Source organism: Crassostrea angulata, chromosome 10 (assembly GCF_025612915.1).
Source record: "Crassostrea angulata isolate pt1a10 chromosome 10, ASM2561291v2, whole genome shotgun sequence".
NCBI classification, from domain to species: Eukaryota; Metazoa; Mollusca; class Bivalvia; order Ostreida; family Ostreidae; genus Magallana; species Magallana angulata.
The window spans coordinates 16,280,688-16,297,015 of NC_069120.1; the positions used below are offsets into that span (position 1 = coordinate 16,280,688).

The 16,328-nt window shown below is 32.4% G+C and overlaps 1 protein-coding gene across 4 annotated transcripts in view; it reads right to left on the reverse strand.

Annotated features, from left to right (window-relative positions):
• Positions 1-16,281, reverse strand: part of LOC128164452 (serine/threonine-protein kinase Sgk1-like) — a 28,643-nt gene extending 12,362 nt beyond the window's left edge. Inside the window, exons 1-4 of one of the 4 annotated variants that reach the window (XM_052828269.1) lie at positions 16,199-16,281; positions 15,615-15,802; positions 14,220-14,322; positions 6,685-6,768 (exon numbers count right to left, since the gene is read on the reverse strand). In XM_052828269.1, coding sequence (XP_052684229.1) covers positions 6,685-6,768; positions 14,220-14,318 — 183 coding nt within the window. In that variant the 5' untranslated portion in view covers positions 14,319-14,322; positions 15,615-15,802; positions 16,199-16,281. Of the gene's footprint in view, positions 1-6,684; positions 7,356-14,219; positions 14,337-15,614; positions 15,803-16,198 lie in introns of those variants that run through there. The other 3 variants (XM_052828268.1, XM_052828270.1, XM_052828267.1) reach the window with 3 other exon arrangements.
• Between the last annotated feature and the right edge of the window lie 47 nt (positions 16,282-16,328).

Here is a 16,328-nt window from a genome sequence, read left to right on the forward strand (position 1 = left end):
CCATAACTGTCTCATAGTTTTCCATACATTGTCCGATTATATACATGTACGTGCTATTAGGGTTTAAGACTGCCCATATAAAAATAACATTCCTCTTTGCAGGTTATCAAACCTGACCCTATTTGTGTGCTATATTTTCTGTGTTTTTGTTTTATCAGCCTTTAATCAAACATATGTTTTGAGTCTGAAGCGAAGAGTTCTGGAGGTTTAAAAGATTGTATAGAACATAGTAAATTAATGTAAGCAGGTCTACTGATAAGAAAAAAATCAATCATGCCAATCAATATTATTTGCTAATACATCACTGAAATGTATATCGTAGAGGTAACTGAGCAGCCAAAGCATTTGCATGAATAGACCCTAAACTCCAGTCAAACACAAGAATTCAATGTGGTTTTGAAATACCATTTTAACCATGCATTAAAGGATTAGAAGCAAGTACAATTGATGAATGATAAAGCCATCATTTACCGTGGTAGATTGTTATTCCTTCATAAACTGCACTTAAATGACTATTAACGGAATATTCTATCAGTCTCCAGATAAGACGTGTCAAACAAATTATGCCTTGTGTAACTTTATGACATGCATAAATTATTTGATTAATTCTTACATAAATGCAAGTTAAAGGACCACATTGTAACTGATAATTTCTTTTGTTAAAAATCACAATGCATGTATTTGTGAAATTTGGTCTGTCAGTTACTTCAAAATCCTTTTTATTTTTCAAATTGTATCCTCTTTTCCAAATCTTGCACAAGATGTTCAAAAATCATAATAGTTTAGGAAATATGCACAAGATGTTCAAAAATCATAATAGTTTAGGAAATAGAGCAATTTAAATTTACTGATATTCATGACTTGTTTTGTACTGAATTAACTGATCTACAAAGTATTAATACCTTTGTTCAAAGAAATTCATGTAATCATGATGTTTTTTAACGTTGGCGACAAGTCAATCACCAAGTCCTTTCCATGTTTCCATATATGGTGACAATTTTTAAATATGGAATATTAATTACGACTATAAATGTCATATTAAACACTAGTTTCGTAATAAACAAAAAATACGAAAATAGAAACCAGGACCAGCCAAACAAACTGGTCTGTTGATAAATAAATCAGCTATCTGTCATGCTGAAGACAGTACCTGAACAAGTTCTCTTACACTCAAAAACCACATGGGGTATGTGTGGATTGCTTTGAAACCACAGATAAGCCCCAAACCTGCAGAAATTGGTTATACAAGCCTGATATGTAGCCCTGATCTGGGGTTCAACCACTGTTCGGTGACATTAAGGTCATTGCCAACTAGTCAACCACCTAAATGTTATGTTTGTATTTCCATTTTGTCCACTTTACCTGTGCGCAGGTGCATTATACTGACACAATGAAACACATTTGACCAATGATCACCTCTTCCTAACCTTTTGAAAAACGGTCTTTATATGAGTTTAACTGCTACAATCTTTTTGGAATTCTTTAAGTTTTTAAAAACAGCAATATTAAAATACATGTACAAAACTTTCATAAGAAAACAGTGTGTAAAATTCATTAATATGTATATGCATATATCACATGACATTGTATACATTTACATCTACCGAGTATTTTCTCCTCTATTTCCAAAGACTGAAAACCGATTGTGGGATTCATAGCTTTACAGAAACTGACAAGGCTGAAATCCATAAGATCCAGTTCTAACCAGTTAATCGATTAATCGAAACCTTCAGAAACCTAAGAAAATTCACAGTCTGTGAAATAATTACTCAAATTTTTCATATATTAAGGCATGAACTTAGCCATTTCTTTTATCTAATGTACTGATATACATTAACAGTAATTTAGTTAATTTTACTTACTCTTAATGATCAATTCACTAATCTATTTAAAGAAAGATGTAAATGTAAGCAATAAAATGCTTTTAATAATTTGATGATTCATTGGGCTATGATTGTAGCAATCATTGCAGAAAAAATAACATAACCCACTAACTCCGGTTATGTATTTTTTCTGCAATTTCGCTACCTACATATACTGCATGAATCAACAAAGAAAGCATTTTATTGTTTAAATATTTTTATTTATCATAATTCACATAAATTGCTGGCTGGTACATACCTTAACACAAAACTTTCCAACTTTTTTCTTCAAAGAAACCATATAATGGAGCATGGTATTATAGAGCTATATTTTAGAAATATCAGAATCCACAGTATTATTCTCCTCTCAAATCTAACTATATCTCTGATACTATAGAAAAAACCAGTGTCTTCATATATGTCTTAATGATGTTATATGTTATTATCGCACATAACCAAGTTGCAAATCATTATGGAAAATTGATGCTTGTATTGGTGGAAAATGAACATAAAAGTTTCAAGAACCATCTTATGTTGGCACGAAACTCTTTGGAATTCATTAGAGATCTCATTATACTTTAAAGTTTTCTCCAATTACCATCACACGTTGTCTTTATGGGACAACTCACATGTTTTGATAACCACAAACAATAACTATTTGCCCCTCCAACCCTCCTATTTGTTCTGAAACTCTTGGATGAGAAATGCAGGGCACCAAAGTCTAAACCATCTAATTAACCTATGTGAACCTATTCTCCATTTCATGAAAATTTGATGTATGGTTTGAGTCCAAATTCCAAATATTTGACAAACTTTCATTTTGGTTATTTACTTTAATCAGCTTGTGAAAGTTTATCATGAAGAAACACAGAGAGAGGGAGAGAGAGAGAGAGATGTCTAAATATAAGCAATACATCGATACTATTCTAGCAAATAATTCATTCGTGTAGGATGTTCGATTGCCACAAAATGGCAAAGTGGTTTAATGGGGGTGGGACATTAAGGCTATAAGAATAAATGCTATATGGGTCATTATCAAAATATGCAGACTTTTGAAAAATGTAAAACATGAGAAAATTATTGCTGAAAAAATTACTTTAATTGCAAAAAACACATTTAACAAACAATGAAGTATGACATCTAAAAATTTGCAAACCTTGGAATCTACCATTTGAGAGAGAGAGAGAGAGAGAGAGAGAGAGAGAGAGAGAGAGAGAGAGAGAGAGAGAGAGAGAGAGAGAGAGAGTAACAAACTTTGCAAAAATTTTAAGTTTTGGTTAAGTTATTTTTTATTTAATATAAACAGGAATTTAAATCAATTAAATAAAAATTGAATCTGAATAAATCAGACGACAATAGGTACATGGGACAACAAGATTCGGGAACACCTGAGTAACCATACACAGAGCTCAATCATCAGATCTATAAATATTTTGCAGATGATTGATATATCCATAAATTTAATCTACTTCATCATCTTTGATATTTTACTATTGAATGGAAATGAATTGAATATATCTGATCTATACTCTTACAAAATTGTTGACGTGGTTTTCATTTCTAGCTAGTTCAGTATGACTTGCATAATTCATCTACACATGCCTATCAAAAATAACAATCCAATGTACTAGTAAGTGTATTTTGCAAAGCAACTTGGTGTTAAACTTTTTTTTTTTTCTAAATTGCAAAATTTGGGGCAAATGTTACTTTTGCACACCTGAGTATGGCAAAATAATGATACGATGTTATGCCAGGTCTCTAACACTGCAAGTAAGCAAGCAGCAACTTACAAAACCAACAAAAATAGAAAGACTGATTCCAATGGGAGCATTCTTAGAGGACACAGTAAGGTTATATTCAAGGACAGACTTTATCTTAACATTGGTGGGTTACGTGGTACACCCTTCTTTAGTTTACAAACATTGATAAGATTCAACTTTCTAGTTCATACCTGGCCCCCATGTAATAAGATAAGTTGGAATACACCAAAGTCATGAACAAAAACTGTACTAGGTACTACGCAAAAAGAGGTTTTATAACGATCCATCAAAAAACACTATCAGATGAACTTAACCACATTCAGTTTTATAGTAAAGGTACTTGTGTGACAGAATGTTGAATATTTCAGGTCACACAGAACATAGGCTTAAAGTTCAAGGAATACGATAAAGTTTATTCAGTAATTCCAGTAACTTTAAAATCATTATAGTTTGTGGAGGTCAGTTTTGTTTTGATTGTTGACTAATCAAAGGTTATTATAGGATCTACCTAATATCACAGATGGATGATTTTCTTGTGTGATCAACTTTAATCATTTATAAATAGAATATGTCGAGGAAAGGGGTACCAACAAAATCCTGGAATTCCAAGACTCCGTGAAATCAGATAACCTTCCCTCAGTATACCCAATATCTATCGTTGATTTTTGTTACAGAGATGGTTTGTTGATCCAAACTTTCCTGAAGCCCTCTACACAATCTGGAAATGTTATTGCATAAGAAGCCTTCAAAGCCCGGCCACAACAAACTGTCAACAATGCAAATCATTTAACCTTTCCATTAACATTCAAGTTTATGAGGTATTGATGCAAAACATCATATTTTTCATTTATAATGTTATGTCATGAAAAAACGTGAGGGCCTAAAACATGCTCAAATATCAAGTGTACTTGTTCCATGGTGCAATATGTGCAACAAGGGTCAGGGTCAAACTCATTTCCATCCTACTATGCAAATGTATCATCTTGCACATCTATATAGTAATGTACAGCAAAAATATTCAATTTGTTGCTTTTTTCTTGCATTATTTAGTAAGGTTACCAATAAAATTTGATGATGGTAATAACATTCCTTTAAATAGTTTGCGATTAGAGAATACTAATTCTTCAAATTGTTAGCTGTCCACTAGTATTTTACTTCCTTTTGAGTCCATTCACCAGAGAGAAATGCCAACATATTTATCACACACTCTAACTATAAAGTTCACCAAGTTTATATCAGGATACAATACAGAATAGCTTCTTGAACTCCGACCAGCTGTCTAGAATATCAATGAATACAGAGTACCGGTACAATGGAGTTCTCTAATGTTGCAGCAATCAGAAAACATATGTTGTAATATTATGTACTCTTATATTTGGCACTGGAATCATCTGTTGCTTTTTTTATCACGACAGCTGGATTGTACTTTTCCGATACTCTATGAATATATGGATTGTAAAAGTAAAGAACCCATTTATTTGTATTGTCTTGCATTACAAAGCAATCCTTATAAAAACACAGGAGTCAGATCTAAAAAAAAAAATATATGTACCAGGCAAGAAAAATTGTAAGAAATTGTAAATACTGTATTTAAGGTGGAATGGGACACCTGTCGATGATAATGTGGATAAAAATACATTATAATCATAATACATTCACCAGTTTAGAATTTTCAAATTTTACAATATTTGACCAAAAAATAGGTTTTAAAATTTTTTTTAAAAGGTAAGAATTATAAAAGCCACAGCTGGATTCAAACTCATGACTAATGGAATAGTATATTACGCTCTTACCCATCTTGCTGTTAAGTAACAATTTTGGTAAAGAAAAAATTATGAAATTATACTTTAATTTACCTGGTATTGTTTATTTCAATACTAAGAAAGTACACATATGTCACAAAATGGAGGTGCCCCATACCACCAAAAAGAGCAAAATGTTACAGCCTGGTGACAGTTCTCATTTGTGTAGGATTGCTTGTGTAGTACACCAACTTATATTCATGTGCACAAAAAAATAATTCACTCTGCAAACCAGTCTCTCTCTCTCTCTCTAAGCTGCAAAATAAGTTGTAATAATTTACAGTTTACCTGCTTTAAAATGTATCATGGGATCCTCTTTTCAGTTTATTTGCATATGAAGTTATGAACCTTGTGTAAATTTAAAACGAAATTTTCTGAAATTGAACAATACATTACTTTGTAATATCTTGATCTCACGTTTGAAGTATCATTGAACAGGTACTTGAAATGTTCAATTTGCTTACATAACTTCAATAACAAGATTTTACTTCATACGATTAAGAGAATACGATTAAGAGATAGACATTCTGCAGATACACAAAATGATATATTTGCAAGATTTTTTCTAACTATAAATAGAAACCTTTACAAAACACATCACTGAATGTCTGTCATCTTCAACTTAAAGTACCACCATCAATCACGGCCCACAAAGAGCTGGTACTCTGTGTTATCTTGTCATATTTTATGGAGAGTATGTACAGACTGGTTCTTGGGGGAAATTATTCATTGGGGCCTACACAGAATCCATGACCCCATGAGCTGCCTGCATGATGGAGCATCCAACATGCTACTAATGCACAACATATACATGTAATTCTATTATAAAACATCCAGGGAGGTATGACATATGGTAAACTTATATGAAGTAGCTTCTCATTGGTATGGGGGAATTAATGAATTATGAATGTTTCAAGTTTCTGAAAATGTCAGTAATTTTCTTCTTCGCTGTCATTTTGCATAAAATGATATTGAATAGAAATTCCACTAAAGTACTCTTTGTACTAGATAGGTGCTTAGTCACACTCAGCCTTGAATTAAAATCTAGTACATATGTTTACACAGAATAACATTCTGATTGTTTTTATGATAAATTCATCTGTATTATGAAATTCTGAACACATCTGTTATAAATAATTCTTTAAATAGCTTGAACATGTTATTTTTAACTCTTCATGTCGAAAAAACGTAAGTTAATACAAGTAATATGAATACTCCCCCCCCCCCCCCCACCCCCCCAAACAAAATAAATGAACTCACCTTTTCATGAAGACTGTGAAATTCATTGTATCTTCTGAAGATGAACCAAGACTCTTCTCCAAAATTCACAACCACTTTGTACACCTGAAGAGGAAAAACTGACTTCATCAAGCTCAGCAAGTTAGACTGCACAAAACTCAATCTTTTGTACTTGACAATCTTTTTAGAGTGGTCCGTTATGGCCTCCAGGGACACAGATAAATTTTCACTCATGTTTCATTCACTGAGTGTTCAAAATGTTAGTGTTGTAAAAATCCTAGAGCTTATATTCCTTGAAAAACTCTGTGGACAGCTAATATTTCAATGAAATGAAGCAGATTATCTCCCTTCACGGCTCCCTGTGGGGTGCAAACAAAGTGAAAACTTAGCTTCACTCATCACTGGCAACTATCAGCAAATATCAGAATATACTGGAGGCAGAGGGTGCACCTGATGATAATCTAATGCAGATCTCTTTCTCTTTCTCTCTATCCTCAAACTGTTGCAACAGAGAGAAATCAGTCAGCTGATTCGCTGGTGTCCAGCTACTGAAGGTTAATGTTCAGGTGTATGCTGATCCTAATCCTGTTTTGAGTTAAATGCTTCAACCCTCCAATAGATCATACTAAATCAAGAGGCCAGATCCCTAGGTAAACAACACACTTAGGACAGGTGAACACCTCTAGTGACCATGTGGGCCCAAGATAAGAATAGAAACGCAATTAACACACAAAGCTTAACCAACTGTAAGAAAAACACATATCATCAATTCAATCTGATAAGTGAAAATCAAATAATAATCCCCAGTGATTATAAAAATTTAAATTCTTAATAACAGAAGTCAGTGTATAAAATGTCCATTAAATTGTCTCTTAAGAGTCCCACTTGGGTGCAGAGACTTAAACAAGTACATGTATATCCTTATGGTCTTCTTTAAAAATACTTAAATAATGGTACATCCTTAAAATAACAAATATAAGCAGAAAATGAAATGGGAACCCCCAAAAGTATCCTATATTGCTTGCCTTTTTTACAATTCTACAAAATATTTTCCCCCTTCTTACATTGTTTGTCTGATTAAAAGATGTAGGTAAGTAATTAAAACTTGGCCGATGACCTTAAGAATGTCTAAATTAATATGGTAAAGGATTGTCAAGGAGCCAAAAATAGCCTGATGAAATTCAAATGAGACAAGAAAACTAGCAGTAACTATTTCCTGCATTCTTGAAAACAAGTATAAATCAAAACTCTAAACTGTTTTATCTTTCTGTTTGTGGATGAGCATTACTTTAAATCAAGCGGGATACAAGTTGAACAGGAGCAGTTAAACTTCACACAAAGGATCCCCCTCTCCATTCTCTCAGTGCCAGGTACTAGTATACCTGATGGTCTAACAGGTGAAAACAACAAAGATCTAGACAACAAAATGACATCATTACATCACCTTTCATCACCTTTGATCTCCTAATATTTGTTTCTAGGATCTCCTTGAAACTTAAATTTTTTTACAGCTAAGCTGATCTGACTGTGAAAACAGTTTAAAAGGAAGAATTGTTTGAAACTGTTTTTCAGCTTATGCAAGCTTTTCTTTGAATAGTGAAGAAATCTGTCGACTTGAGTCGTCACTTATGATCAATTTCTGACAGCTCTGACAGATAATATATGCACTTGAAAAGAACTTAATTCCATGCCTACTGCTTGATGAAATACAATATGCCATAAAATGCATTCCTTCAATATGTTATTTACATGCAGTTATTTGAACAAAATATTTGAGGATCGAGTTATAAGGAGAAAAAGTTTCTAAATCCTTTTCATAAAACTTTATCTTGGACTTTTCAGGAGAACCAATGCTTAAGTTTTTTTCATGAACAAAACCAGAACAATTCTATTTGTATCTGGCAAAATAAAACTTAAAGTTTTACAATTAGATTGAATTAGTCTTATCCTAGACAATTTCAGATGAAGAAGTGAGATCTGTAACTAGCTACCAGTGGAATGGTTCAAATTAAGCATACATTTCTTGAACTGAACTCTCGTCTTCCATGTGCAGTTTTCATCATCAATAGTGATCAACTTGTGGAATTCTTTGTTTGAATTTAATTAGTTCAGATGTACAAGAGGAGTTTTAGGAGAAAAGCATTTTGCAGTGTACATAGTTTTGTTACCAAGGACAAACATTGTATTATGTTTGCAATCACATGCTTGTCAGGGCATATAGCTATTGTCAGTCCTTGTTACTTTACTCTTAAGAAGATGGCCAACAATCTGATTCAGACAGAGTACAAAAAAACTACCAAGTAATCAAAATTCAGGGGTTTCTTTAGCATATAGTTCCTACTTCACCCTAGCTTACATAGCAATTTGTTGGCCTGGCGGTACAATTGAGTTCAAGCAATCGGTCATTTTCTTGCTTCGTAATGGAAATTGGTGACAATGAACTTAGAGGTCTATGTTAGGTGAAGCAGTGAGATTTTTATTTTGATTGAGCCGTGAAGGACGCTGATCTAGCCCCGAATTAAAAGCCCAGAGTACAGAAATAGAATTGAGATTGTTATCACTGACCTTGCTCCACTATGTTTAGAAATCAAACTGACCTGTCATAATACATGTATACGTGGTCCAGATTTTTATGAGTGAAAATTTTTGTCCATTTCAATCTTTTTAAATTACATGTACCCAGTAAGTTTCAAAAGTCTGATAGAAACACTTAGTTTTAAGTTTCAGGGAAATTCAGGTTAATAAAATGACAATCAAATTCAGAACAAAGTAATGTGGAGTCAGCAGAAAAAAAATGTTAAAAGGTTATAGTCCTCTTTTGACGTTCACTGGTCTGGAAGACCATTAAGTTTCAACATGAGCTTGAATAAATCACAAACATAAAACTGAAGCCACTCAGCACAAGCAGCCAAAAAACTTTCCCCAAAACCCTAACTTATACAGAACAATGCAGAGTAATCAAAGTATTTTAAATAGAAAAATTACCGGTAACTTTATTCCACAGCATATAGACACACTGGAATATGTGGACTCCAAAACTTGAATATTTCTTCCATTTTTTTATTTTAATCAATGTTTGTAAATATAAACATGCTAGTAAAGGCTAGTAATCTATGGTTCTATTCATACTCTGCATTTTCAAAGTATTCCTTAGTAAAACTCCTTGCATGTAGTGAATTCTAAGATAAAATATAGCAAAATGTTTTGGGGTCTGTGGCAAAATTCTTAACCATTCTTAGTTTTTGTAACCATCATAACAAACTTTGATATAGGAAATTCATGGACAATGCCAATAAATTTTGTGTTGGATAGAAATAAAAGATGACAAAAATGACTTACCTAAAAAAGAATTCATAGATTAGAATAAATAAAAAAATATAGAGAAAAATATAGAATTGATATTCATTTTTCTGTGTATTCGTTTCTACTGATATAGTTCTCCTGCGTAGGTTTTGAATTCAATGCTTTAATTGGCCTCTTTCGTGTTCATATTTAAAAGTATTAATTGTGATTTCGTTTAATGAAATCTATGAATTCAAAACCTTTTTTAAACATAAAAATGACTTGCTTGAAAAATTTTATTCAATGATGTATAATTATCCATCAAAAAAATTATTACTGTAATTAAGATTGCATGCATCTAATTGATGATCTCATAACTGTCCACTGTGTGCATTTTAAGACATGCACCAAGTATTGACAGACCAATGAGGAGCACCATAAAAAGACTCCTCCATTTGTAAAGTGCTTTCATTACGTCATCCCTGATCCAAGACCTAACAAGTTACATAGGAAATTCATTGTTTTTCTTCATGTTTTACAAGATTTCTGACTGCAACATCAGTCGGTCACATCCTGGCCGGCCTCAACTTTTAGGGGGCACCTGCAGACACCAACGATAAAACGGTTGAGCTTCAGTGACCATCTGTATTAAAATAATCAGAGCAGAACTCATGACACACTCCCTTCACGTGAATTCGAGCCTCAGTGACAATTAGGGCAAGATCGTCTGTTTTTGGACATTGACGTTGTCAGTGGTCAGTTTAGTAATATTAATTTCAATAATTTCTGTCTTTGTCTGGAATATGCATATATACCTGCTTTGATGCTGCATCACATATCATTAGCTTCTGTGACAAGGTTTAGTGTTAAGAACACAGTACCATGAAAAGTCATAAGTGAATTACTGATACACTTACAATACATGTATAAATAAAATGATATGTGTACATCTGAAATAATAAAACTATATACAATGTTCACCTTTATTTAAATCATAGAGAGCAGATCCCATATAAGAATATCAGAGTGCAAACAAAAATAGATGAAATTTGGCAACTGGGAATAAATTGTTGTAGAAAGGTTGGTTACAGAGTACAAAACATAGTAGGGGACTAATTCCCCTGATCGTGATGTACCTTAATTATGTGACATAGGCCAATCAATTTTTGCACGCAGTAGCTGGTATTTTTCTCAATGAAAAGTAAAGAGCAACAAGCAAGTTAACAAGATTATGAGGTCGTTATCATCATTAATTTGATTAAAAAAAGTGCATAGCCAATTAAGAAGGGTGTGCTGGATGCATGGTTAAACCTTCCTGCAATGATGAGAACTTGGAGTGGTTTAATTGAGATCAGGGAAGTGTGGTATAGATCACTTAGGCTGGGGAAGAGGAAAAGAAAAACAATAAACAAAATACCAAACCTACGGAGGTTTTCAAAAAGTTGCACTTATTATAATCCACACTAGAGTAGTCAATCTGCTCTATTTCTGTGACGCGTTTCAATTATTAACATGCTTTGCAGCAATACAGTAACATTCCTTACAGATGTTTTTCAACCATTTACGGAGAGGAATGAGACTTGTGTTCATCATTTAACCCTACAGTACTTAAAGCTGGGAGTTATTTCTGGAGTTGACAGGGTCATCAACCGAAGAACCTCGTCTTATATGACAGACCATCTAGCCCCCTCAAAGTGCAACTCTTAGGAATCAAGTGCTTGATAAATTATTACATACAAGGAACAAAGAGAACTGTGGATTATAAATAATCTTCCTGGCAAATATCTTTTTCTTTTTTTTTTAATATTTAGAAAAAAATAATCACTGCAAAACCTGGTTTTTTTGCTAAAAGTGCATAAAACATTAGAACTCTTGACATTTAATGTCTGAAACTCAGAAAACCATTACTGTCATGTCCATGCAAACTGTGATAAAATAACAAATATTGACTATGAATCATGACACACATTTGAGATGGATATTCAATAAATCATGCAACCTTTCACCAAATAAAATGGGCCAACTTTCAATTTTTATTATGTATGACCATCCTATATATCTTAAACATACTTTTAGAATAATACATAATATTTCTAGACAGTTGGAAAAAAGGCATTTTACGATTTATTTGGCCTTTCACCTTTTTTAATCAAACAAGCAAGAAATCTTTTTGTCCAAGAATCAACAAATCAGTGATCTGACAAAAATTGATTTTCTGAGACACCAACATTTAGGTGCAAAACACCTTCTTTTTTGAATAGCTAAGATATAAGCTTTTTTCCCTCTTAAATCATTGTTGCTCATCTTCGTATCTCTGTTATAATAAATTTATGGAGACCCAATTTTCATAACCATAATTATTTTTATTGGGGTATGTTGGTTATCAAATAACATATTGCAACCATTTTTCAAATCTATAGTTAAAATATCAACCCTAACAGCTGTATAATCTAGGAATTTTTAAGGTTAATTGAGCAAAGTTGTAATTAAATGATAAATCTTGCTCTTGGAAAGAATCTGAAACCCTGAGTCATATCAAACAGACAGTTAATAATCAAAATATCAGTCTTGTATTCACTACCAGGTAAAATGAACCTTGAATACTAAAACGCAAAAGATAAACAAATCAGCTACATAACTTTCACTTGAGGAATAAAAAAGAAGAAAAATATAAAGTATGGTACTTGTTTTTGTTTCACTTGTTGAGTTTCCAAAGGCAGCGGCAGAAAATGGGGACAGCTAGTGAGATCACTAGAACTGTTTATAGCTTTATGGGGGTAGTTTGGTAGGACCAGGAGTCTTATTGTCCCCTATTTGTTCCTACTTCACCTCTGTGAAGATCGATGGTACCACACAGCAGACAGATACAATTTCTCTGTGTCAATAACAATTTTGTCAGTCTGTCTCAAACAATGTAAAGCTTAAATAAATGGACACCAATATAAGACAATAGCGATTGACGTACTGTACAATTTTAGTACCAAGCACTAAGAATCGAATGGTTCAAGAGTGGGTGTGTAAGTCTGCACAAGTTCTCTTAAGCTAATGTTTTACCAGTTTACCATGTTTACAGCATATAAAGACATTTGTATGCTTAAAGCAAAGCATTCACCAATTCACATAGCAATAATATCTATTCAGGAAGGAACTTCTATTGCAATAACTTTACATTTGATTTTTTTGTCAACATGAATGAATGCATGTATTTGAATAAGCTAGGATTCAATCGATATAGAACTGTGTTTACTTAGATTTTATAATATGTTGGTTATTTCAAATACATGTGAACATCCAGGTACTAGGCAAACTAAAGAGAGATAACCCCTACTCATAACAAGTCACAAAATTGAAGTGGTATGGGACACCTGGATAAACATTTATCATAATCTTTCACCTGTTTAGAATTTTCAGATTTTAAAATATTTGACAAAATAAATGTTTTTGAAAAGGTTAACAAATTATAAAATATCCAGCAGGATTCCATCTCATAACTTAAGATTACTAGTTAAGCTCAAAACCATTGTGCAATGCTGTTAGGTATCAATATTTGGAAAGAAAACAGTTATGAAATTAAACTTGATTTCATCGTTTATTTTGATAGGAAGTACATCACAATATGGAGGTGTCCTATACCACCTTTAGAATCGTCAACATAAATTGTTATTTCTATTGGCCATGTTCATTGTAACAGCATTTTCTTAAATCAGATTTTACCTTTTTCTTACATAGACTGAAATTCAAAACTGTTTAGATAATGTTTCAGATAAGAGGAAGGCAAATCAATATTAGTATTTTGCTCCATGTGTTATGTTCGAAGCTAAGTATATATCAACACAGGCTCAATTAAAGCAATATGAGCTGTCTTTTTTAGAATTTTATTTTGCTGCAAAAACCCGCTAGTATGATAAGTCTGCATATGACTTTAACTTTTATGATGATTAAGATTAGAAAAATTCATTAATTTTTGTCAGAGTAAAGATTTCTCTTCTAAGGAACATATAGCAAATCAATTTTTGTACAGGACGACAATAATTCAATTTTGCTCCAATTAAGGCTTCTTAACGGCCTTTTTCACAAAAATTTGGCGAATAGCAACTTAAAAACCATGATATTTTTGGTCATTTTTGTAGAAAATAACATTTTCGTAAAAAAAAAATTTCATTATGAAAATTGCAGGTCATATTGCTTTAACTTACTGTAATCTTGAGTTAAACTGCTGATTTAATACATTTAAAAAATTTTAAGCATTCAATTTTCTAAGAAGTGACACATACCACATATTTTTTCTCCCTTTCCACAGTCTGTGTTCCTGATATTTTCACACAAGGAAAATCTTCTTCCGTCCTTTCAGAGGCTCTTTGTCTGGAACTCATTGCTCTAGTATAAACAAGCTGAGAGAAATAGAAAACTCACAAGCTGAGAGAAATAGAAAACTCGCTCAGTCAAGATTGTGTTCATTTAGAGTGATAATAGACAATGTAAAACCGAGGAAAGGTCAAGTGGATACACATTTTCCCAAATCAAGTGTTTCTGATCTGATCTGGCTGCAATTTATAAAAGTATATTTAGAAAGAGATCCTTGACTTCTGAGGACTATAACTCCTCATATCTACACATTGACTTGGTGACATCTAATATCTTAACTATCTGATGACTATTTTTTTATCAAAAGACAAAAACAATGAAATAAACTTCCACAAGAATTTGAACACCAAAAACAATATTGATGTCAGGGTAAGTTGCATTATTTTACTGTTATGGGGAAATTTTCAATAGTTCTGGATATTTTCAATGACTGCGTTATATCAAGCCCCTCATGATACAACAAACTGTAAATGTATTTGAAACTTATAATTCCAAAATCAATATCATTTCTTTAATAATTTCTTTTAATTTCACAAGTAACTGATATAATTTATCTCCCAGTACACATTCTAAGTTGTGTGTGGAGCAAGAATTTACACCCCCAAAAAACATATGAAACATTTACCGGTATATACATGTATATATAAATTTCGTTGTATTTTTCCTCCACACATAAAAGATATAAACTATTGTCATTTTCGTTAGCTATTATAGTAGCCACAAATACCTTTAATGTACTGCGGAGGTAATGTTTTAAAATTATTGCACATTCAGTGACAAAAAAGAACAAGTTGTTCAAAAACCCAAATGAGAAGTCATTTGGTAGAAATTAAGATCTGAAGTACATGTGGGTATTGCTTATATTCATACTTGTGACAGATAAAATTTTTACAAGAGCTACAACTACTGCACTTATATCTATAAGTGCAGTAGTTGTAGCTCTTGTAAAAAAAACACAGGAAAAAATGATAAAATAACTCCCTCTTCTGTAAATCTGTAAATTAACTATAGTTGTAGCTCTTGTAAAAAAACACAGGAAAAAATGATAAAATAACTCCCTCTTCTGTAAATCTGTAAATTAACTACTGTAGTAGAATTTTTTTCTCTATAATTTTTTGTTAAATTGTGTATCAATAAATTCCCTCTTCTGTAAATTAAGGTGAGAAAGAGTACTAAAACTAAACTACTTCAGTAGAATTTTTCTCTCTATCCAAAAATTTACAGGCATAGATATTTTACTTCAAGTTTTTTGATACAAGATTTATATAATTAATACGTCAATACAAATAATGAAAGCAACCTACCTAGTCCTTCTTTAATCCTCTGATTGAGGTCTTATCAGCTAACTAAGGTGGGCGTCGCCTGAGCATCCTGCTGCACCTTACAGGTGAATGTATTGGTGGTTTACTTTGGGAGACTTTGACCTCTCTGGATAGGTGATTTTTATCTCTAATCCATTCATAGACTAGCATGTCCATGTGGGTCAACATCTCTAGAAAGATAAATTTTACAAATCTGTAAACCTTCATAAATATTCATGTGCACATGTACAATGTAACATTTGGAATAAATTTATACACATGTAGTTTATTTAGACAACACAAATTGTCAAAACTTCGTATAAATAATAGATATATAAACACCTGAAGAATTAGAGAAAAGGGGGAAGAAAAGTGACTTAAGAAAGGGTGATTTTAAAAAGTTTAAGTGCCAAAAAAAGCACAGTTAATAATTACCAATTAGTACAAATGTGTTATATATTGTTTAAATTACAAGAAAAACTTCTCTAAATATTACATCAAATTGGCAACTTATTTTCTTTGGTGATAAAACTTATCTGAAAGTAAAAACTTTAATTCTGCAAACTGATGATAATACTGATGCGAACCTTGTTACTTTCACGACAAAAACTGTGGGCAAGAGTCGTTTCAAATGTATGCACGGGAACCTGCTCATATAAATTCAATCGGGCTCGGGAATTGAAGCGGTGGCTTGTTGAATCGTACTTTAGAGAATTA